A 23463-nucleotide genomic window follows, 5' to 3' on the forward strand; every position below is an offset into this window, starting at 1 on the left:
ATTTGGAACACATGATCTCAAAAATAAGAAGCTGACCGCCCTGGCAGGAGTGGACCTCGGCGGCCGGGGTGGGCGTGCACCCGGCGCTCCTGCTGGGCAGCCCTGGCATGGTCCCCCACGCAGTTTCAGCGCCTAGGGAAGGATGAATGGGAGTGAGTAAATGAATGAATGGGAATGAAAGATGTCCGCAGGGAGTTTCTCGCGGGGGCGCGCCTCTGGCCCGTAGCCGCAGGTGGCAGCCTTCCAGGGCCCGGGCTTCAGCGGCAATTCGGCCGCCCCGCCGGCCGGTCCCAGGTGCACTGGGCCAGGTCCCGTCCGGTACCCAGCTCCCCCCCGGCCCGCGGTGGTACGCGCCACTCCGGGCTCCCCTAGCCAGACGACGCCAGCTGTCTTGAATGGAAGACTCCGAGGCCGGAAGTGGGAGGGATCACTCGGGAGGACGAGGAGGGGGAGACGAGCGCGCCGCGTCTTCATTGAGGAACCGACGCGGTGAACATGGAGTTCCATGTGCGTCTTATGTAAAGAGAGCGACGGGCGCTGTAGCCAATGGACACGCGGCGCTCGCAGGCCCGGCCCCCTCGGTATGCAGATGAGGCTGAGCTTCGGCCAATAGCGGGAGGCGGGGGCGGGCGCGGCGCGCGCAGTCACGTTTTCCACTATGTGACAGCGGCGGCGGCGCTGCGGGCTACGCGCTGCTCTAGGCGGCGGCGGCGGGAGCCGGGTCGGCGGACCGGACCGACGCGCGGACGGACGCGCGGACCAGCGGGGACGCGGCTCGGTGAGGGCGCGGCGTGACACGGCGGGCGGGGCGAGCGGATAGGCCGGTGGGTGCCAGGCTGGGGCGCCGACCGCGGTCCGGCAGCCCGGCTGGCTGGTTACGTAACCGCCGGGCTGGGCCTCGGACAAACGGTCTGGGGTCCGGTGGACGAGCTCCGGGCGCGCGGCGGCGGCTCCTGCAGCCCACGGAGGCGTGATCCGGGAGTTTTCCGGGCCATTTGACTCCTTCTCGTCTCAAAGGGGTGGGTTGGGGTGAGTACTGTTACCCCCATTTTGCAGATGGAGAGCCTGAGGTCCAGAGAGCTTAGGCAACTTGTCCAAGGTCCTGGAGCTACCGAGTGACTACCACACGGGACTGTTCTTCTCTAGATGATCTTCTTTAATGAGCCCTGCCTCGCATTCCTGTGCCCCATGGGGAGAGGGTCCTGGGAAGGCTAAGGCCACAGGTTCAGTGCCACGGTTCTGGGAACGTGCAGAGCCCCTTAGGGGGCTGATTTCCTGCTCTGAGGCCAAAGAGCCAAGTCTCAGGCTGGGGAAGGGCCACTGATGGACGCTGGTCTAGGAGCTTTACCTGGACAGCCCACGGGTCCCCTGGGCTGGTTAAGCAGAAAGAGAAGAGAGCTCCTGTGCCAGGCCAGACCTAGAGCCCATGGGCAGGGAGGCGGCCCCACCCCCTTTGCCTCCCCTGGACCTCCTTGTATTTACTCCCTCTCCCCAGATTGAGTAGAAGGGGGTCCCACTTTGTGATGCAGCACTCACACCAACTTTTTGGGGTGTACCTTGGCTGCCAAGGCCCGGACATGGACCGGGGGCAGGTACTGGCCTGCTTAAGCGCTCCAGAAGGGCCAGGTAAGGGATGAGAATTGGGTTGCCAGGGTTTCTGTAATGTACACAGAAGAAAGCAGTTTGGAAAGCTGATTCATACAACAGAGACAGAAGGTACCCTGGAAATCATCCAGGGCAACACCTTGGCTTCACAGATCAGGAAACTGAGGCCCTCATCCCTGCTGGGCACGCACCAAGGCAGATCTCCAAGGTCTTCCCGTCATCCTGAGGGTCTTGATCTGGGGCGGGATGAGCTTCACACATTCTCCAAAGGCCTGAAATTGGGTACTGAATGCTGAGTGGGCCAGAATCTGGGGAGAGGAGTCCCAGGCCCCCCAAATGTTAAGCGCAGAACCATGGCAGAAATTCCTCCATGAATACTCCTTACCTCCCCTGTCTGATGCCGGGGGGCGGGGGGGGGGGGCAACTGTCTTCTCCCTGGCTGCAGAGGGGCGATGCCCTGGCCCCAGCCCCACTGGGGGTTTCTAATGCCCCAGGCTGCATTTGGCGGAGAAGAAACTGGGCTCTGTCTGAAGGCTCTAGCTGGAAATTGAGTTTTTACACACAAAGTTCATCACTTTTTATAAGGTGTATGAGTAAAACGAGGAAAGGGACTCCTCTTTTTCTCAGTGGGAGCTACGTGATATGCCAATGCAGGGCTGGCACTGTGGGTGTTCACAGTTATCTGCCACTGTCACCTTGGTGTGACTCACTAGGACAGAACTAACGCAGCCCAGCTTTCTGTGGGGGCTGAGGTGCTGGGCAGAGAGGGGGTGACTCAGCCACCCCTCTGGGCCTCAGTGTCCTCGTCTGCACGGAGGGGCTCAGATGAGCCAGGCTGCCAGGTCTGTCTCCACTCCTAGGCTTTTGGATTCTGGTTCCTCTACGGCTGATTTCTCCAGGTGCTTGGGCAGGAGACAGGTGTCTGATGCGCTCTCTCCTTCCTTCCGGTCACATAACATTCCCCGGTGAGGTACGTCCGCCATGCTTCGAAGAAAGTAGGAAAGGTTCCCTCTTTTGTGTTTCTCACGCACACGCTCGACTTTCAGAGAAATCCCGGTGGACACGCCTCTGTTTTTAGACGGTGATGTAACTTCACGGGGCCTCAGCAAACCACAGGCTCCGTCAGGTCACCGAGTGGCTGGCAGGACCTCTCGGCATTTAGTCCAAAGAACAAGTGACCCTCAAAACGACCTTATTGGGCAAAGCTCAGGAGAAACACACAACCCCTCCGCTGCGCATCCGCTCTGGGCACCGGCCCCCATGGGAAGCTGGCCCACCTGCTGACCCAGCAGAGAGCTGGGGGGCTTGACGGGCCTCGGATGGGCCCTGCCCCTGAGCTGTCGTCAGGCCCGGCTTCAGCTCTGTAAGCCCGCGGTGTGCAGGTCTGCAACAGGCGTGTTACTGTCTTCCCTCGTCTAGAGCAAATCCCAAGCAGGTGGCGGGAGGCCCTGAGGGCTCCGGGTGCTCCCGCTGGGACACAGGCACCCAGGGTAGCCCCCTCCCTGCACGCTGGAGCCAGGAAGCTGAAGTTGCCGCATTCTCGGTTTTAAGTCTCACGCCTATCCACGTTTGAGGCTTTGGAAGGCAGAGCCGAGAGAATCAAAAGGAGTCTCGGTGAGGCCGAGAGGCGCCTCTCTCCTGCCTTCTTCCTGCCATATTTGGTCAGCGTTTTCCCCAGTCACCAGGCCGTCGCCATGGAGAGCGCGGGTGTTTATCTAGCAGGACAAACATTTTCTCTGGATTACGGCAGGCTGGCCCTGGGGGAATCGGCTCCTATCAGGAAGTAGCAAACGTGTTATAATATTCGGGGTTGTAAAATACCGCAGGCTTTCAGACAGAGTCCAGAGTGTGAGATCCCCGTCGTATAAAGTGTGAAAAGCGGCAGAAGTAACCCGGCCGGGAGAAGTCGGGCTGGCGATGACCCTGGGGGTGGGTGATGGTTGGGGGGGGGCACGCCCGAGGCAGCCCAGGGCCCTCCTGGGGGGGCTGGCAGTGTTCCACCTCCAGAGCTGGGCGCGAGGTATGCGGGTGAACTCGGTTCGTGGACGTACATCAAAACCTTACAATTTAGGACTTTTCTGGATGTATCTTAAACGTCTGTTTCAAAAAATGCGAGCATCTGAAGCGATGGAACCACATATACGCTGACTTCTGATTTCCACCAAGAGATGCAAGTGGTTCAAGGGTATTGAGTCTTGAGAAGCCGCCACCGTCCCCGAGGCCTGCCAGTGGCCGTGGTGGGTAGACCAAGGACCAGGCTGTGCATTCGTTCCTGGGGCTTTTTTTTTTTTTTTTTTTTTTTTTTTTTTGCTATTTATCATGGAAACTCTGAATGCCTGTAAAGTAGGATGGTGTAATGAACCCTCATGAACTCATCAGCCGGCTTGGACAGGCTGGCTCCTGGCCCCTCTCCTTCCACGCCCCCACCCCCCACCCCGTGGTATTGTGAGGCCCGTCCAGACTGTGATCTCACTGTGGACTGTGCTTTCTAAATGTTCCCCTGTCCAGTCAAGACAACCCTCGCTAGTCAAGTGTGGTCATGTGACCAGGGTCCTTCCCTTGGGTCTGCCCATTCTAGGGGCAGAGGCAGGGGATGGATGTCTGTGAAGGGGGCAGCAAGGGGGCCTCTAGGGACAGGAGCACCCCAGCTTCCCCAGCAGTCCCCTTTTTAGCCTGGGTGTCTTTGCCTTTCTGGGGCCCCTGGCGCCCCAAGCTCTGAGCACCTCTCCCCAGGGGTGGAAACAGGTGTGCCCGGGGCTCCCCAGGTGCTCCGGGAACATTTGTGGAAGGCAGGAGGCAAAGTCCGCCCTGATGAGCATGTTGGTTTTGCCAAGTTGGCAAAATGAGGTCGGTCCGTCAGAGCCCTTGGTGCTGAGTGACGCATCTTCCGGAATGATGAAGTTTCGGGTGGTTTGGATGGTGTGTTCCTTCACATTTCTGCCCCTTTGTCAGACCCTCTTGGCGAAGATCTACCCTCCAGCTCAGCTGATCTTGTGGCCCCTACCCGGTGAATCCTACTCCGCCAGGCCAGGCAGGCTCCCAGGGGCTGGCAGGGCCGCGAGGCGGGGAGCTGAGACACCAGCAGAGTGTGCGATGCCTCCGTCCAGGGGTGGGGGGTGGCCGGCTAAGCTCCTTGTCCTTGAAGTACAAGCCAGGGACAGCTCTGGTGGCAGTGAAGTATCTCCTTTAAAGAAACAGATTATTTTGTCTGTTTGCCTGTAGTGATTGGTGGTCCTGATGAAAGCTAGCCTTTGTTGGACACGACTGCGTTCGGTCAGCTGGCACAGGCTGGGTCACTTAACCAACAAGAGGCAGGTGCCACTGTCACCCCGTCATGGGTGAGGAGACGAGGTATGGCAGGCTCAGGAACCGGGCCGAGCTCACACCACAGGCAGGAAGAGGTGGAACCCACCAGAGCCCGTGCCGTGGCGGCTCACTTGACCTCTCAGCCTTGAGCCTCACTCAGCAGGGAGGACGGGCCGCTCGTCTGGGGAGGGCCGTGGGACGAGGTGGGTGACATCCAGAGTGCTGGGGCAGGAGGAGGGCAGCGGGGGGAGAATGCCCTCAGCGCCCCGGGCAGCCCCTTGGCACCTCTACTGAACGGTAGCAAGGCCCCTTAAAGGTCTCCTTGCTGCCACCTTGCCTTTACCCGTTGCCCTGTCAGAGCGTAAGGCAGATCTTGTCACACAGAGCTCTGTTTCCCATCTTACTCGGAATAAAGCCAGAGCCCTGTCTGTGCCCCAGCGAGGCGCCCTGTGATCCAGCTGTGACCTTGTATCGCCCTCCTGCCCTCCGCCTCGCCTGCTCTGCTCCAGACTGGTCCATCTTCCTCACGCGCCCCTGCCTCAGGACCTTTGCACTTACTCCCCGACCTGGCATAGTCTCCCTCCAGCACCTTCCTGGCCCACTCTCTCACTCTCTTCACTCTTACAAGCAGAGTCCAGGCCGAGACCCAATGGTAGCATGTCACTGGGAGGTGCAGTCCCGGGGCAGCAAGAGTGAGGGGAAAGGGAAGCAGAGAAGGCTCAGATGAGGCCCTGCTGAGAGCACATCCCGCTGAGACGGTGCCCCTCCGAGACGACGCCCTGCTTCACAGATGCCCAGCTGGTCTCTCAACCCACTGGGGCCTTATCACAAAGGCTATCCAAAAAAGGAGAAGGAGAAGAAAGGAAAGCTTCGGAACTCCGTCCAAGGGAGGGGTGCAGGGGTGCTTCCCTGCTCGCCGGTCCTCTCCCCCATCCTCCATGGCCAGAGTTCACGTCCCTCGGGCCCGTTTGGCCCACCAGGCCCTCTGGCGGCAGCTGGGGAGGAGCAGCGGCCACAGGCCTGAGGGAGAGCGAGGCCGAGGGGCCGTGAATCGGCACCACCCGGGGTGGCGGGGCTCAAGGACAAGGTCAGACGTTGCCGACGCACAAGCCCGGCCCGGCGGCCCGCCCGGCCTCTCCCACACAGCAGCCCGTAGTCTCCTGCTCTGCTGCTTCTCTGCAGCACTTAGCAGTTCGTCCACTACCTATGCCGTTCCCTTGCTGATGATCTTCTCCCCGTTGGAACATAAGCTCCACGGGGACAGGAAAGACACCTGTCCCCATCCCTGACCTACTCCAGCCCGAAGCGCCACGTGCCTTAGGAGCGCGTGAATCAACGGCAGGCAGCGTCCAGCCCCGCCTGAGTGCCGTCCGTCGCTTTGTTGTTATTTCTTGTCCTGTGAGGTGTTCCTTTGTGTCTTAGAATCTTCCTACATCAGTGGGTCTTGTCTTCCTCTTTTCAGGAGGTGCATAGTATCCCCTAGGACAGCTGTCCCAGGCCTCATGCCTTTAGCAATTTGTGCGGGGCCCTGGGGTGACAGCAGGGAACGACTCAAAGCTGTAGCACACCAGGGCGGAGGGCAGGGGGAGTCTGGCAGCAGGCAGCGTCAGCACCATGGAGGAGAGGAAGCCAGGCCGGGGATGTGGAACAGGTGAGGAAGTCAGTGCTGTTTGTGCAGGGTGGACAGGCTGTCTGCAGGATGGAGCCTGCGGGCACCAGGGAGCAGCACGTGCAAAGGTCCTGAGGTCGGAGCTCAGTGTCAGGGCCGAGGAGGCAGCCAGGGAGGCGTTGCAAAACTGTGGACCCTCATGCAGACCGAGGCTGTGCTCTGAGCCGGGGGAGCGGGGAGGTCACTCACTACTGCGTGGACAGGTGAGGCACACGCTCAGATTGAAGTCGAGGCTGGCACTGGCCGGGGTGCTCATGGTGGACCAGGTGCCCGAGATGACCTTTGGTGGTTTGTGCCTCTCCAAACACCACACTCGGCTCTTCGTGCAGGTGTGTAGACCTTCCCATGGAGCGGAGGGGCTCCTAGCAGTGGGAAGGGGTGCGGATTATAAATGTTGCTGAACATGCCCAGAGTCCCCTCCAGAAAGACTGAGTTAGTGACCACAATGCACAGAAGTCCTCCGCCTTGTGGACAGTGGATGTCGTCAGTCCCATTAATTTCTGGTAACCTCATCCTTTGCCTTTTCCTCGTGACCACTGAGGTCGAGCATCTCTCCAGCTTTCTAGATCTTTGGTGTTTCTCTTGGTGGGAATACCTGTTCTCAGTCTCTGGTCTCTCTCTCTCTCTCTCCCAAAGTTAACACCTTTCATTCTGTCACCGGATCAGCCAGAACTTGCCTGAAATGTTAAAAACAAACAAGCGAATCGGCAACACAGAGGCTGAGTAGTAGGCTTGTTGTTTCGTTCCTGACTTTGCTCGGGTGTTGTGGGTTCTCTAATCCAGGACCCCGCTGGCCTGCTGCTGAGGCCATAATGAGCAGGTATGCTGGGCGGAGATCTCCCCCCTTTGACCACAGCCGCCTCCTCTCTGAGCTGCATGCGGACTGTGTCTTCCACCCAAGACTCACATGACTTTCCATCCTTTGTAGGTAATCTACTTGTTTCTCCTGTTTGGATGCAGGTAGATTCCCCCCCCCCCCGGAAACATCGTTTGTCATCGGGACGTCGCTGGCTCCGACCCGTCTCTAACTTTGCCTGGTATTCAGGGAGTCCTTCAACCAGCAGGTGGGAATCCGTCTTCACCCACGTTGGCTTTCTTGGGGCGTATCTTTCGTTTTAATCTCTGTTTTAAGGTGCGGTGTCTCTTTCAGGAAGAGATATTACCACAGGTGAAAACACGAGGCTCCCATAGCATCGCCCTTTCTCTTGCCGCTTTTCAAAGTTCCTCGCGCTCACCTCCCCATCGCTGAGGCCATCTTGTCCGTTAGGGACTCTGGACTCAGTCTCTCTGGTGTTCTGTTCTAAGGTGGCATTTTCTTCTCATTCTGTGGCTTCGGCTCATCCCTCATTACTTGTTTCCTTGAACCCACCGTTTCTTGATTTTTATTTATGATACGGAGTAGGGGCCGTCCTAACTCTGCTGGTCTCCCCCACGCCGTGTGGCTTCTGTTCATCTGGTCTTTGTTGCACATCTTTTTAGAAGCCGCAGGCTGGCTTTTGCCCATCTGTTGGTTCATGTGCAAGACGAGGTCTAATCACACCTGCTGTTTTCCGGAGAGTAATGTGGTTGGATTCCCCGTGGGCGCCCGTCTTCAGGAGCAGGTGGACACGGGATCCAGCCCTGTCACCTGCCATGCGTGGCCTTGAGTGGGTCACTGGCCTGTTTTCTCTTCCGTAGACTGATACCAGGAATGGTATCCTATGTGGTGTCCGATGATGAGTGATCACGAGGGTTACGTGAAACACTGTGTCCATAGCCTCTGCCATCAACCGGGTGTCTGCTCTGTTTCTCTGAGCACACGGAAGCCGTGGGGACACATTCTGTCCCCGGGGACTCCGCTCAGTCAGGGCACTTTGGCTGGGCCCTCTGGATCTTCCCTCCCCGCTCAGTGCCCAAGGGCTGGCCTTCCAGGCCTGTGCCAGCAGGGTCCCCTCGCTTTCTGGCTCTCTGACCGCTGAGGGCCGGAGGAGAGAGGAGCCAGGGGTCTATGCCCCCAGCTCTGTTCCCCCAAATTGCAGGTCGTCTCGGTTCTTTGGTTTCATAACCCTCCTTCCTCCTGCCCCTCCGGCCGGGGCTGGGGGCGGCAGGGGTGTGTGTGTGTGTGGAATAGCAGCTGCCCCTCCCCCACCTGCCTAGCTTTTCTTTCCCGAGAGACCCTGAGGGAGACACCATCCTGGGTCGTCCTTTCCCAGGGACACCTCTCTGCCCATCCCTAGGCTTCCGGTCAGGCCCCTCCCCCCTTGCATACTCACCGTCAGCTCATTCTCATGGTTGTGTTCCAGGATTGTTGCAGAAACCTTAGGGCTGGCCTGGCTCTAACCTCAGCCCCCTCCATCCTCCCGCCCCTAATGCGCCAAAGTTTCCGCATAGTACGGTGGTGAGGACCTGTCCGAACGCAACAGAGTTCACTCGTCTGCTACGTCTGCTACCTCGAATCCTTCAGTGGCCTCACGCCGGTCCCTCTCCCTCCACATCCCACGTGCACTCACCCCTGTGCCGCTATCCGGGCTCCCGCCCACTCTGCCGTCCTCACAGGGCAGCGCCTGCCCCACGGCCTTCTCTCTCCCGGAGGGTCTCCCCCGCCCACAGCCTGGGCTCGGGGTCTCCTGCAGCTTGTGATGCAAAGACTTCTGAGCCCTCCTGCCCTCCCAACGTCACCTGGGGAGACTTGTAAAATGCAGGTTCCTAGGCCCCACCAGCCATCCGGTGGGAATCCGTGTTTTTGCCAAAGCTCCCCACGTGCCGGGCGGTGGTCATTGATGCTCTTGTCGCCTCCTGACCAGGCCGTCGGCAATTAGAGACGTCTGGGGGCTGCGGCCACGCGATTCATCCGCTTCCTAATTCAGGGCAGGTAGGAGCTCAGTGAACAAGAACAAAGATTGCCCACGGTTGACTCTGACCGCGCCCGGCTTACTTAGCGGACCGTGGACACAGATCCCAGTGAGGCGCCCCACGCGGCGGCTGCGGTGACTGAGCTCTTCGAGGCCTGATGACATTCCTCTCTTTTCCCAGCTTCACTGTGGAGCCAACATGAACACATACGCAGAATACCCCCCCAGCCCCCCGGCCCAGGAGCCCGTGGAGCCCCCCCGGCCCCACGAAGCCCCCCTCCAGGAAGACGTCGACATGAGCAGCGGCTCCAGCGGAAATGAAACCAACGAAAACTGCCCCTCGGGGCGGGGCTCGCGGGGCAGCAAGGAGCTGGGGGCGCTGGTCCGGCCGCCTGTCGCCCCCCCGGGGTAGGTGGGACCCTCGGCCCACCGAGGCCAGGCTGGGTGTCTGTTTTCTCTGTATCTCATCCTGTTGGATCGCTTTTGTGATCTTTAAATCACGATGGCCCGGTTTTTCAACATTAAAAAGAGAAATCTCATTAACCCAGAATAACTAAAATGTACTATAGCGATGCGACTGTTGGTGTCGAGTATCTGGTTGCGAGTAGACAACCGCTAACGAGAGTGGTGAGGTCTTGGGGGCCGAGGACTCGGGAGCCCTGCGCGCGGCCGGGCGGCCTCCAGAAAATGAACTTGCTCCCTCAGTCCTTCTCGGAACACTTAGTTTTCCTGGTATCTGAAGGTTTTATGCTCCCGCTTTCCCTTTCCCTCGTGTTTTTCCTCAGTTGCCTTGCTCTGGTATAATCTGGATCGTTGTCTCTGGTGGGATGGGGGAAGAAGTGGGTGGAGCATGCAGCCCTCTGAGTCTGGCCTTACCTCTCACTCGTGCTTACAGTCCAGATGCCTTTGGCCTCCTGATGTCGAAGTCTGAACACAGCACGACGACAAGCGGCTGCAGGTGAGGCCGGTTAGAACCCCCTTGCTTTCGGGTCTTTAGAGACATGGAGATTTGTTACTGGAGGTTACGTCCCCCTGGAACATTCCGCGCCCACGTTAGGTGTTTGTGACACAGGCATCCTTAACTTCATATCCACAGACATTTTCGTATGACCGCTGGAGCAGACGCCGGCTCTTAAGCCCGGGTGTGTGGGCACCTGGCCACCTCGCCCTAGAATGAGACCTGGTTTCTAACCTTCTTCCTGCAGCACCCTCTGCTCTTGCCAGGAGGTGCCCACCTGTTCTCTCTCTGTATCCTTAAGTTTAGATGTCCTTCTTAGAACTTTCCTCTCTGAGGACTTCTCGCGTTCCTCATTCACATTCCTGCCCCCCGGGAAACCAGTTTGCTGTGCTCTGTAATGTCCATCACCCGATGCTTTTCTGTCTGACACGGGTCAGGCAGGCAGGGCTCCCGAGGGGTAGCCTGCTCAGCCAGACTGCGGGTTGACAAGCAGGCCATGCTGGGCAAAGCCCGGCTCTAGCCACGGGGGAAGGAAGCCCAGGTGAAGGGGCTCCTGCCGCACTCACTTGGGTCAGAGCAGTGGTCCCCAGCCGGGGCGTCTCGTCCCCCTGCAGGAGATGTCTAGCAGGGTCGGGAGACAGCTCCGGTTGTCACAAGTGGCGAGGCGATTCTGGCCTCTGCTGCTGAGGCCAGGGATGCTGCGATGCATCCCACAGTGCACCACAGAGAGCCACGCAGACCGAAATGTCCTGGGGGCCTGGTGCAGAAATGGGACTAGAGGCACAGGAAGGAGGAGTCAGGAAGCCAACGTGTGATGGCTTTCTTTAATGCCACAGCAGCGAGCAGTCTGCCAAAGCAGACACGCACAAGGAGCTGATAAAAACCCTGAGGGAGCTGAGGGTCCACCTCCCTGGAGACAAGAAGGCCAGAGGGAAAGCCAGCACGCTGGCGACCTTGAAGTATGCGCTGAGGAGCGTGAAGCAGGTGAAAGGTAGGTCCGGCCGCGTCTTTGATCCAAACTCGTAGAAATCCGTGGGGTGGTGTCGACCTTCTAAAACCCAGTCCTGAAACTGCAGAAGGAAATTGTGGAAGTCTGGGAAAAGGCAATGATGGGAGACCTTAATTCTCTGGAAGTTTTCTATTGTACTTGGCATTTAGAGAGAAAAAAAAGAAAAACAGAAAAGCAGCCGATATAAGACGTATATTTACAGCGTTAACGCTTCTGCGCTCTGGGCTGGGGTCAGGTCGTGCTCAAAAGAGCACAGCTTCCTCCAGGCTCAGGTGGGAGCTGGTGGCCCTACTGTGTGAGCAGCTCGGAGCACGGATGTGAGTTGAACTGAGGGCCGGTGGCTCCTTTGAAAAATAACAAGAGATGCTCCTCTCCTCAGTTGGTTAAGCGTCCTACTCTTGATTTCAGCTCAGGTCATGAGCTCACAATTCGTGAGATCGAGCCCCATGTCAGGCTCTGTGCTGACAGTGTGGAGCCTGCTTGGGATTTTTCTCTCTCCCTCTCTCTGTCCCTCCCCAGTACATTCTCTCCCTCTCTCTCTCTCTCTCAAAAATAAATAAACTTAAAAAAAAAAAAAAGAGAGAGAGAGAGAGAGATACGAGGGAGGCTTTTGCCAGATCTCACCCTCACAGGACAGTATTTTCGGGTCCCTGCTTTAGACCTTCTTGTTTGTGTAAAAATCTCCATGTGAGTCTCCGTGTGTTTGTGTCTTTTCACCCAGGAAGCCAAGCAGGGAGCCTCCTTCCATCACAGGCCCCGCCCAGACTCCACTCCCGCTTGGGGGCATGTTTGGATCTGACTCTCAGGTGGCAGATTATGTAAGAGCCCTTAGGGCTGCCCGTGGTCTAGACTAAGGCTTCCACCTGAGGGTACCTGTGCCCAAGTCCTCATAGATGCAGTGCGGGAATCTGAACAAACACTGCAGTTTCCAAACCCTTTGCATCATCCAGCTCAGACACTTGACATTTCGATAAACTCCAAGCCCCTTAAGTAACTGCCCACAGAGTGGGGACTTCCTTCACTCACTGCGGCTGGACGTCGCACTGAGCAGGTACCCCGCCCCCATCTCCTGGGACTCAGGCAACCGCAGGTGCCTCTGTCTCCGGGACGGGTAAGGGGCACACTGCCCTAAGGACACACACACGCGCGCACCAGCTTTTCTAGAGAAGCAGGAACGTGACTGCTGGGTGAGCCCTTCTGCAGACATCCATCCCGAGGAGTCTGGGCTGTGACCCCTCTGTTTGGGTCACCTCGGGATGCTTTAGCTACGGGACAGTCAGAAAGGTTCGTGCAGCCTCGCCCTTTGGTCTGTTGCTGGGAATGGGGATATGAGCTTTGAGAGTTTTTTAAATTTCCTGCAGAGCTTGGGGGAAGTATCCCTGATCTTCGAGCAGTGAACCCTCAGGCGAACCTTTCCGTTTTGCTGGGAACCCCCCACTCCTGCACTCTGAGGAATCTCTCAGCTGTTTTGGTCCCTTATGAGCAGGAAGCAGACACAGAAGAAAGGGCAGCATCTCGTTAGAGCGGACAAGAGGGTACATGTCCCTCTACCAGGGACCCCCAGCCCCGCTCTACCCACTTGACCTTCGTGTACCCGTCACAGGCACGCGGAGGGCCCAGTGGACCCTGCACAGTGAAAATGTGGGTAAGAAGAGAAAAACCCGGGAGGTTGAGATAAAGACTCAAACAATGGCTTTGTTCTGTTATCATCAGTTACTCCCTCCAGGCAGGGCTTACGCTCACGGCACGTTTGTCACTAACGGTGATGGATACGAAGCCATATTCCAAATCGTCTTCATATTTCCTGACGTTTGAACAACTCTTGTCAGAAGGGCGCCCTCGCTCGCCAGTGCAGTCTGGCAGAAAGGTCCGGTGCTGGGCATGGGGGGTCTGCAATGTGCGGTATCCACTGGCCTCCTGGGTGCCCTCGTCAGCCCCAGATCTCTCTGCAGGCTCCTGTCTAAACCTGTGTCTGTTTTTTGAGGGTTAATAGAGTAGAAACAGAAACCATGCTCTGCCAGCCCACCCAAGGGCGCTCACAGACTGCAGGGGTAGGGGCTTCTCTGAAGGGCGGGGCTGCGGCCTGGGTGGGCGGGGGGGGGGGGGCGGGCAGCACCATGATAGTTGCCCTTGAAAGCTGTATGTCCTGAGATGAGTGGATTCTGTCCGGATGGGAGCGCCAGGGCCACAAGGAACCACATACTGGGGCCACGGCCATCCTACAGAGAGACTCCCTTGTTGGGTCACGATTAAAGACCTTGTGGGCAAAGCGAGGGTTAGGGGGAACTCTCCACCCAGGTTACTTAAAATAATGTGTACTTACCATTTGACTTTTATTTTATTTTTTGTTATTTATCTTTTGAGCAACAGAGAGAGTGTAAGCAGGGGAGGGGCAGAGAGAGAGAGAGGGAGACACAGAATCCGAAGCAGGCTCCAGGCTCCGAGCCGTCAGCACAGAGCCCGACGCGGGGCTCGAACCCACGAGCCGTGAGACCGTGACCTGAGCCGATGTCGGCCGCTGCACCGACTGAGCCTCCCCGGCGCCCCGTGTACTCACCACGTTAGAAGTTCTGCAATCGCAGGTCTTCGGGGTTTTCAGGACAAATGAAAGATCTCTGTTTGCTTTGCCTTCACATTTCTCTTTCCGTTCTCTCGGCGTCCGAGGAGGCTAGTGTGCATAGCCCCCCTTTTCTGTGAGAACAGCCGCGTCCGGACGCGCAGAGGCGGGAGCTGTTTTCAGCCCCTTGGTCTCTCCCGCAGCCAGTGAGGAATACTACCAGCTGCTCTTGTCCGGCGAGAGCCAGGCCTGCGGCGCCAGCCTGCCCTGCTACACCGCGGAGGACATCGAGGGCGCCACTTCCGAGTTCATCGTGAAGAACGCGGTAAGCGCCCCCCTCGAGCGGAGTCTCCCCCCCCCCCCCGCCCCCGAAAGCCGAGCCCTTGATCCAGGTGAGCCGGTTAAGCCACTGCAGGCTTCTGGGGGGTCAGGAGATAAGTTCGAGCATTCAACGAGAAACAAGGTCAAGTGAGCGATTCAGAAGCGGGTCGTGTAGCACACTCTTGCAGCTTTCTGTGAGGCTGTCCTTCTCTCACGGCGACTCCGCCCCATGCCTTGTGCGTGTAAGAGTGAGCCCCACCTTGACCGAGCAGTGACCAGGTGGTCTTAGGCTCACTTTGGGGCACCTGGGATTTGAACTCAGCTCCCAAGACTCCAACGCTCATGCATTTTTAAGCAGCCTGTTAGGGTGGGGGCACCCTTGGGGGTCTGGGGGAAGGGGAGTGAGTGCTCCCTTCCCTGCACCCCTACGTCTCAGTCAGAGAGCAGGCGTAAGGGCAGGTGGGGACCCAGACATACTGGAATCGTGGCAGAACTGGCCTGGAGAGTGGGGCTCCCCAGTCCTTCCTGCGTCCTTCCTTCAGTGTCCGCACTGCAGCTGAACGCCCCCCCCCCCCCAGCCCAGAGCTCCCCGGGCCAGGGCTCAGGCTAGCCAGCGGGGAGGGAGCCCAGGGCAGGAGCCTCTGGGGCTCCCCGGGAGAGAGAGGGGCTGGCAGGGGAGAGGGAGAGGGGTAGAGGCGAGGAGAGTTCTGGCCAGGGCTGAGGAGGGGGACCGGACGCCTCCCCTGAGCCCCCAGTCTGTGGCCCCGGGGAGGGACGGCCCATCCGGACCCCATCTGCTGTCCCCACTGAGCCCCTTCTTTCTTCCAGGGTATGTTTGCTGCAGCGGTGTCCCTGGTCACCGGGAAAATCCTGTACGTCTCCGACCAAGTTGCCTCCATCTTTCACTGTAAAAGGGACGTCTTCCCCGGCGCCAGGTTCGTGGAGTTCCTGGCGCCCCACGACGTCAGCGTGTTCCACGCGTCCACCACGCCTTACAAGCTCCCGCTCTGGGGCGTCTGCAGCGGAGCAGGTGAGGGCCCGGGCGGTGGCTGAGCGGTGGCCACCTGGCCTTGTGTGCCAGCGGCACGGGGGTCGTGGGGCTCTGGGGCACGTGCCACATCTCACCGCTGCCAGAAACCGGCAGCGCGCCCCTGCCCGACAGCTGTCGAGGCCAAAGACGGAAAGCTGCTCGCTCAGGATAAACTTAGAAAAGTAGTCTTTTCATGAATTTCAGGGAGGGAAAGCCGTTTGAGTGAGAAGACTCTAAGAAACATCAGGCATTTTAGAAACGAAGTCGTTCTGAGAAGCTGGGGTCTTGGCGTGAACCCGCAGAGTGCAGAGACCGGGCCCTGTGTCCTGCGGGCGCCATGGCGGTCAGCCGCAGTGATGTCGCACTGACGGCGGGCGCGCCTCCCCTCGGCCAGGGGCGGCTTCATGCTGGCGGCCCGCGACGTCCTCCTGGGCTCAAACCGCGAGCTCTCCAGGCTGGCCAGGCTCCAGTCTGCACGGTGGCGAGACGAGTCTCAGCAGAGACGTGGCACGGGGTCCTGGCAGAAAGTGCCAGACAGGGGAGGGGCCCAGCCAGCTCAGGCCTTCCCTGAAGCCTCTCCACACTTCCAGGGGCCAGGGAGGCCAGCAGAAGCCCCCCTTTGGCCGTGTAAGGCCTCCACCATCTGTCTACCTGTCCCCTGTGGGGCTCTGGTCTCTCGGAGCTGAAGTCGAACCGAAGGGCAGAAACACTAAGGAACCGGGAGGGACGGGACACGGTGGGACTCAGTGTGACTGTGGGGGTCATCCCAGATAGGCGTGACCTCAGTCGTGATCTTGGCTGGAGCCTGCCCCGGGGCCGCATCGCCCAGAACCAGCTCCCGTTTCGCCCTTGGCTCGGGGGTCAGCATCTGTGCTCACATCACGTGCTCCTCAGCCCCACTGATACCGTCTCCTGCATCGCGGGCCCCTGTCCCCACCTGCTCCCTCCTCCTCCTGCCGGCCGGGCCGCCACCCCACCCAGCACAGCTGCGCGGGGGAACCTTCCCTACAGCAGACAAGCCAAGCCGGGAGTTGGCCGTAGGGTTGACTCGTGAAAGGAGACACTCACTTTTGGTTTCAGATATAGAGCCGCCTGCCTTCTCCCGGAAATCCCACCGAGGACTGTGCAGTCAGGTCACTAAAGCTTGCAGGGCGTGTCACGAGGACCCGTAGGTCACTGCGTGGAAGGGACATCGCTCCGCACGCACGTGGTTCACAGCGTGAGCAGGCGGGCACCGTCTCCCTAGGATGGTTGCCCCTGAATTTTTGTCTGAATAAAAAAGAAGGACCAGGTGACTTCTCCGAGGCCTTTCCAGGCCGTAACTCTGTGCTGTTTTTCCCTCATTAGGGATTTCCCACTTTTCCTCTTTCTTTCGAGTAGACGAAACTTTACGTGAAAGATCAGCGTCTGAGATTTCTTCTTAAAAAATTCCTTTATCATGGAAACGCCATTCCCTCATCTCTGATGACGCCGTCTGAATGACCTCGTGTTGCTCAGCGTTTCAGATTTTGAAGAAGGTTAATATTTTAGCAGAAGGATTGATGTAAGCTTGGGTAGGGCCTTCTATTAGAACCGAATATCCCCCCAAACATGTAGGCGGAGGTATTAGAGCCTTACACACACACGTTCGGCCCATCAGTCAGTCGGTTTCCCCGAGTTAAATGGCTTATTAGTTGGCGTGTTTGTGTCGACTTTGGAACCGTTTCAAAAATGGTAAACTTCTGACGGCAGACGGCAGCCCCTCCTGATCCGGTACGTGCGACACTCACGAAGCACGTTTCAGTCGGAAGTGTGATAAATGGCCTCTGAGGGCTCCGCTTTGTGCCTGTGTAAACATGCATTCGCACCTGACGATTCTCCCGCCTCTCTGTGGCTTGGGAGAAGCCAAGAGTGCCAGCCCGTGTGTCCTGTCGTGCGATGGGATGAGATCGGATGGGATTGGATGTGTGACTCGGGGCTTTCTTTCAGATGCGTTTACTCAAGACTGCATGGAGGAGAAGTCTTTCTTCTGCCGAGTCAGGTAAGCCCGTGCCTGGGTGTCCCAAGCTGGGCACGGTGCCAACACTCCCCCCCCCCGAGCCCCGCTTGGGAGGCTGAGGAGGTGTGGGAGTGGCCCCCACCGGCTCCCGCTGTGCCGTGACCCCACCCCGCGCCCCTCGCCCCTCGGCACCTCTTCAGGGTAGAGGCTTATGCGGGCACCCTGCCATGCAGTGCACATATTCCTGAAAAGTCTGTGTGAAAACTGCATTTCACATGTGCACAGGGAGGGGGCGCCTGGGGGGCTCAGTCGGTTGAGCGTCTGACGTCGGCTCAGGTCAAGATCTCGTGGTTCGTGGTTTGAACCCCGCGTCGGGCTCTGTGCTGACAGCTCGGAGCCTGGAGCCTGCTTCAGAGTCTGTGTCTCCCTCTCTCTCTGCCCCTCTCCTGCTTGCACTCTGTCTCTCTCTGTCGATAATAATATTAAACAATTTTTTAAATAAAAACAATGTGCATGGGGAGTTAAGGCAGCATGGTCAGCACTGGGGTGATTGGACCCTTCCTCATGGAGAACATCAGCCCGAGGAGCCTGGACTTGGTGTCTGTCACCTGGGAAAGCGGCCCAGGGCCCTTAACAGGAAGGCACGTACCCCAGGGCCCAAGAGGACCCCGAAAGCACATGCAGCCTGTACCTCAAGTGTGTGTTTTTTCCAGAAAGAGCCCCCAGAGCTTCCCCAACAGGCTTTTGGCCCGAAACAAGGTGACTGGTTGAGCGTCCAGCCGCAGTGTCAGGAGTGACCCCCTGGCCGGGTTCTGGTACCCTGGGCAGTTGGGGCTGGGGCCTCAGTAGTGAAGCAACGTCTTCTCCCCCAGTGAAAATGTGACCCCCTGTAGAGAACAGCTCCTGGAGGAGCTCCCACCGCCCAGGGCTGTTCACTCTTCGCTGTGCCCTTTAATGTCGTTGACACCCGAGGGAGCGGGGCAGAGGCCCAGACCCAGACCCCGGGCGGCACCTCCAGCTTGGCCCAGGTCCCCAAGAGGGGAGCCTGCCTCCGCCTCCCGGGCTTCGGGACAGCCAATGCAGGGATGCTCTCGGAGCAGCCGCTGTGGGGAGAGGTGGCTGGCAGTAAGCAGGACGGGATCCCTTCTGTCCTCGTGCCACATCGCTGACCCTGCCGTCCTCCACAGTGTCGGGAAGAGCCACGAGAACGAGATCCATTACCACCCGTTTCGCATGACGCCTTACCTGGTCAAGGTGCGGGACCCGCAGGGCGCCGATGGCCAGCTGTGCTGCGTGCTGCTGGCGGAGAGAGTGCACTCGGGCTACGAAGGTAAGAGCCCGGCCCAGGCGGGGGCACAGACTCCGTATGGTGCCTCAGTTAGTCCCGTGGCTCACCCCTAACTAACGTCAGTAAGGCTGACCGCCAGCCCTGGCCTCTCCCCCCACCTTGCACAGTGTCCATCTCCCTCTGGTTGCACGCCCACCTTTGTCCCCTGGGCCCCCTGGTGGCCCCGGCCATACCGGCTCCCCGTGTCCATCAGAGGGTCTGGGTGCCGGCATCTCGCACCCATGACCAGGCTGTTGCTGTGTCCAGAGCACCCTGCCCCTTCCCCAGCCACTGCCTTCCATCCATACAGTGAGGATGGCCCTGCCGGGTCCCCAGGTCCCTCCCATCCTCATGCACCTCCCACCTCGGAAGCACAGGGACAGCACTGCCTTCTCAGGACCCCACACCATCCGCCCACTCGAGAAATAAGGCTGTGGCTCGTCCTACCTTCTACTGCCTTCCCTGCCTTCCCGACGTGCAGCCTGGCGGCCTGGCTCCCACTGTTCACTCTGGTTCTTTCCTCCCTCCCTCTGCCTGTAGAAAAGCCACAGTACAGCAGGCTTATCCCACCAGGTGCCCGTTCCTGGTCCTGCTGGCTTCTCAGACCACCTTCTCCCCCAAAAACCCCAAATCTGGGTTTTCCCTTGAAGCCCAAAGGCCCCCAGGCACTTGGCCACCCCGATTCTGTCCTCCTGGTGACTCCACCTCCTGAACTGTGGTATGACACGGTCCTCGTGTGACCGGCTGCAGGACCGGGCCGGGAGCCCAAGGTCCTCGCCCCAGCAGCTCCGCAAGCCACGTGACCAGAATTCCCAGAAAGCAGGTGCCGTGTGCAACTCCTGAACCACAGGGATCCAGTTCGGTCCACGTTCCATTGTGTTTATAATCTTGTCTCAGTGGTTAATGATGCCAGTTTTTTGTTTTTTTTTTTTAATTTTTTTTTTCTTTCTTTCAACGTTTTTATTTATTTATGGGACAGACAGAGACAGAGCATGAACGGGGGAGGGACAGAGAGAGAGGGAGACACAGAATCGGAAACAGGCTCCAGGCTCCGAGCCATCAGCCCAGAGCCTGACGCGGGGCTCGAACACACAGACCGCGAGATCGTGACCTGGCTGAAGTCGGACGTTTAACCGACTGCGCCACCCAGGCGCCCCATGATGCCAGTTTTTAAAAAGGCATTTATTTCTAAAACCAATAGAGATGTTTTAGGTATGTGGCCCTTTCTCAGATGTTTGAGGGGCTCTTCCATATGGAATATTCTCTTCCAAATATTCGAGAAAGACTGAGAGGGGTTCCCTGGGTTTCACCGAGTTGTTCATCCCAACAGGATTCTGCTTCACGAATGGAAAGCTTTGGAGTTTTGAATGTTTTGTCCACGAATTTGGTAGCTGAGGGAGATTCCGGATATGCGATTTCCTTTGTGCAAGTTAGTCTGTCTGCTTTGCCCGCCCTAGAAACTGTAAAGTCCCCGTTACAGTGACATTTGCTGAGAATGTTGAATCTAAGCACTTAACTCATTTATTTTTTTAAACAATTTGTTGAGCTCACCCTTGTTGGATCTGAAAGATCACGGATATGGCCTTCCGGCACGATTTTGCCGAGAGAAGCCTACGCGACAGCACGTGCTTCTGTTAGTGTGGCGGTCCTTGGCCTTCTAGACTGAACCTGGCCCACAGAGGAGTTGAGGCTGGCTGGCGGTCATCTAGCACAGGGTCTGCTCTGCTCCCTGTGTGACAGGCTGTGGTTCAGAGTCCCCTTCCTAATTCCTTCCTCCGCCACACATCCTGTGAATCTACACGGCGTTTTCCGGTAGCTATAACAGAACTGCACTAAGTGTGTATTAGAATCAGAAACTTGTGTAAAATTCTCTTCTTTCAGCCCCTCGAATTCCTCCTGAAAAGAGAATCTTTACGACCACGCATACACCAAATTGCTTGTTCCAGGATGTGGACGAAAGGTAAGCAGCCCGGCGCTGTGCCCTTTGCGTGTCTTGGAATCACTATCGCGCCCTTCGTGGCGCCAGACTCGATCACGTGATGTTTAGCGTTTCGTCATTATCTTGGTGGTTACTTAATAGCAGCTCAACACAGCCCAGTCAATGTTTATGTTTTTGGCATGAACGCTATGCAGCTAAAGTTAAGGCTGCATGTTGGTTTGAGAAGGTAATCCGCAAAGATGTTGAACTGCAGGCAATGAAACGATTGTGGAATTGCACTAACAACCTCCCAAGATAGGAACGTTGTGTAAATGGAGCATTCTGGGGAGCTGATCATCGTTCTAATGGAGTCTATCTTTATTATCCTATTTATTTATTTATTTATTTATTTAATTTTTTTTTTCAACATTTAGTTATTTTTGAGACAGAGAGAGAGAGCATGAACAGGGGAGGGTCAGAGAAAGAGGGAGACACAGAATCCGAAACAGGCTCCAGGCTCTGAGCTGTCAGCACAGAGCCTGATGCGGGGCTCGAACTCGCGGACCGTGAGATCATGACCTGAGCCAAAGTCGGCCGCTTAACCGACTGAGCCACCCAGGCGCCCCTTTATTATCCTATTTAAACTCTTTTCAAAATCGCACACGACTAAAGCACGGCATGGCCAGGGACGGCGTGCTCGGGTTAGGATTGGAGACGCCATTGGCAGGATCCCAGCAGAAATGTGTCCACCAGCGTGTGTGTCACAGCCTGCTCCCCGCGGGGGGGGGGGGGGGCACCCCCATTCCTGCCCGGAGCTTCACTCCGTGTCCCACTCAAGGTGCTGTGGCCGGAACAAATGGTGCTTGTGGGAGTCAGGAGCCCTGCCCTTCTCAGAGGGTTCTGGGTTGGCTGACTTGGGGCCGAAGCCCATGGAGCGCCTCCCCCCGGCCCCTCCTGCACAAAGACAGAAGATCCTGCTGGCTGCCGGCAGTGATGGGGAAGAGCCCCCCTCAGAAGACCCACAGGAAGTGGACCTAGAAGCACCAGAAGCACTCCGGCTTTCTCAGTCGGCCCAGGCGACCTCCACAGATGCTGTCGAGGATCAAGCCCACCCCACTGCCTGCGCCTGACCTGGAGACACCAGGTACCCGCCCTGGATGCAGAGCCTCCTGGGAAAGAGTTGCTCTCGGGCAGCCAGGGAACCATCAGCCTTCAGCTCTGGGCAGCTCAGGGCTGCTCTGCTCGCCCCCTGTGGCAGAATCACCAGAGACACAAGGTTTCAAGGCGCAGGTTCCTGGGCCCCACCCAGCCCCATCCAACAGGGTCTCGGCGTGGGGGCCGTGGGAGCTGCGTTCACAAAGCAGCCCTAGGATAATTTTTATTCTTCCAGGAGTCTGAGAACACCTGCCTGCAAACCAGCACAGGTGTCACTCGTGTGCAGGTGTTGTGAGCAGGTGCACAGGGCCTTCCTCAGCAGAGCCCTGCGGGCGGCTCAGCCCACGGAGCACAGGACACCTGGGCGGTGGCACGGGCTCCTCCCCACCCTCTCCCTCCTTCCTCCCCCTTCTCCTCCTCCCCTTCTTTCTTCTCCCTCTCTCCCTCTTCTTCCTCCTCCTCTTCCCCTTCCTCCTCCTCCTCCTCTCCCCTGGCCAAACCTCGACCCGGAAGGGCACCAGGAACATTCTGTACATCCTATCAAATGAAAACATGAAGCCTGGAGAGTGTGTGTCAGACCAGGAGGAGAAGATCGAATCCTAACACGGGGCCCACAAGAAGGCTCCATTCGAGGGGAACAGGCAGGCGTGGCTCTAACGGCTTGGAGAAGGCCCTTCCACATGAGGGCATCCGCTCGGAAGAGGTTGAGGAAACATCAGTTCGATGCGAGAAGGCTGGTCTCCAGGGTGGGGAGGCTGAACTGTGGCTCAGAAGAGGGAACGTGGGCCAGAGAATGCTGGCCGTGGGGGCAGAACGGGCACCGAGACGGTCACCCCAAAACCTCGTCCTAAAAGCTGCAGGAGGAAGCCCGGTGGCACAGAGCGAAGGCCCCCCGCCTGTGTGGCACCTTCTCAGGACCAGACACGGCGGCCGAAGTAACCGAAGCACAGCGTCCTGAGCTGGAAAAGAGCCAAACAGGGTTCTCCGGCGTCCAGGCAAAACTTGTTTAGCAGAAGCCATGCCCAGCCCCATCCGGCCAAACTTACAAATGACACGAAGAAAGAAAAGACCTTAAGAGACAAAAACAAGAACGTTATCGTGATTTACTCTTTCGGGAGCGAAGATGCCGCCCCGTGCTGGGGCACTTGGCCTGTATGCGTTGGGCCTCCTAGGGCCTAGCTCCCCGTCACAGACCTGTGGGGATGTTGTCATCTTTTGTTTGCCAATTAACTGAAAGACTGTTCTCTGTGAGCCCAGTTCCCCAGCTTTGCTCTCTGGGGAATTTGGAGTCTGTCCCTTCCCTGCCTCCCAGGAGGAGGATGGTCCTTAGGGCCCCCCCTTCGAGGCTGTGTTCCAGACCGCGTCCCGAAGCGCAGCCATGAGGCTGGGGCTGGGGAAGGGGGGCTGCACAGGGACCCCCGTGTGTGTGCTTGCTTTGCAGGGCGGTCCCCCTCCTGGGCTACCTACCTCAGGACCTGATTGAGACCCCCTTACTTGTGCGACTTCACCCCAGCGACCGGCCTTTGATGCTTACCATCCACAAAAAGAGTAGGTCCCCTTTTCACAGTAAATCCTGCCATCAGCACCCAGCCTAGATGGGTCAGGCCGGCCGCCAGTGTGTGTGACGGATGCCCCGGCCGTGCCTGAGCCCTAGTCCCGTGGGTCAGGAGCACTCATCTCTCGTGGGGCCTCTGTGGCCCACAGCCTGCACCGTGGCCATCCTGCCTTTACGGTTGGCTTCCCTGGCGGGTGGGGGGAGGGGTGCGGGTTCAGCTGTGGCGACACAGGTGCTGACCAGG

At 58.2% G+C, this 23463-nt stretch overlaps 1 protein-coding gene across 4 annotated transcripts in view; it reads left to right on the forward strand.

Moving 5' to 3' along the window:
• The first annotated feature begins 658 nt into the window (after positions 1-658).
• Positions 659-23463, forward strand: part of PER2 (period circadian regulator 2) — a 40020-nt gene continuing 17215 nt past the window's right edge. The window contains exons 1-10 of one of the 4 annotated variants that reach the window (XM_040450490.1): positions 659-778; positions 9593-9819; positions 10307-10369; positions 11206-11360; positions 14139-14260; positions 15085-15286; positions 17255-17306; positions 18452-18594; positions 20473-20551; positions 23106-23212. In XM_040450490.1, coding sequence (XP_040306424.1) covers positions 9611-9819; positions 10307-10369; positions 11206-11360; positions 14139-14260; positions 15085-15286; positions 17255-17306; positions 18452-18594; positions 20473-20551; positions 23106-23212 — 1132 coding nt within the window. In that variant the 5' untranslated portion in view covers positions 659-778; positions 9593-9610. Of the gene's footprint in view, positions 779-871; positions 1030-2357; positions 2576-9592; positions 9820-10306; positions 10370-11205; positions 11361-14138; positions 14261-15084; positions 15287-17254; positions 17307-18451; positions 18595-20472; positions 20552-23105; positions 23213-23463 lie in introns of those variants that run through there. The other 3 variants (XM_040450491.1, XM_040450489.1, XM_040450488.1) reach the window with 3 other exon arrangements.

This window comes from Herpailurus yagouaroundi, unplaced genomic scaffold, assembly GCF_014898765.1.
Source record: "Herpailurus yagouaroundi ecotype Mexico unplaced genomic scaffold, PumYag 202, whole genome shotgun sequence".
NCBI classification, from domain to species: Eukaryota; Metazoa; Chordata; class Mammalia; order Carnivora; family Felidae; genus Herpailurus; species Herpailurus yagouaroundi.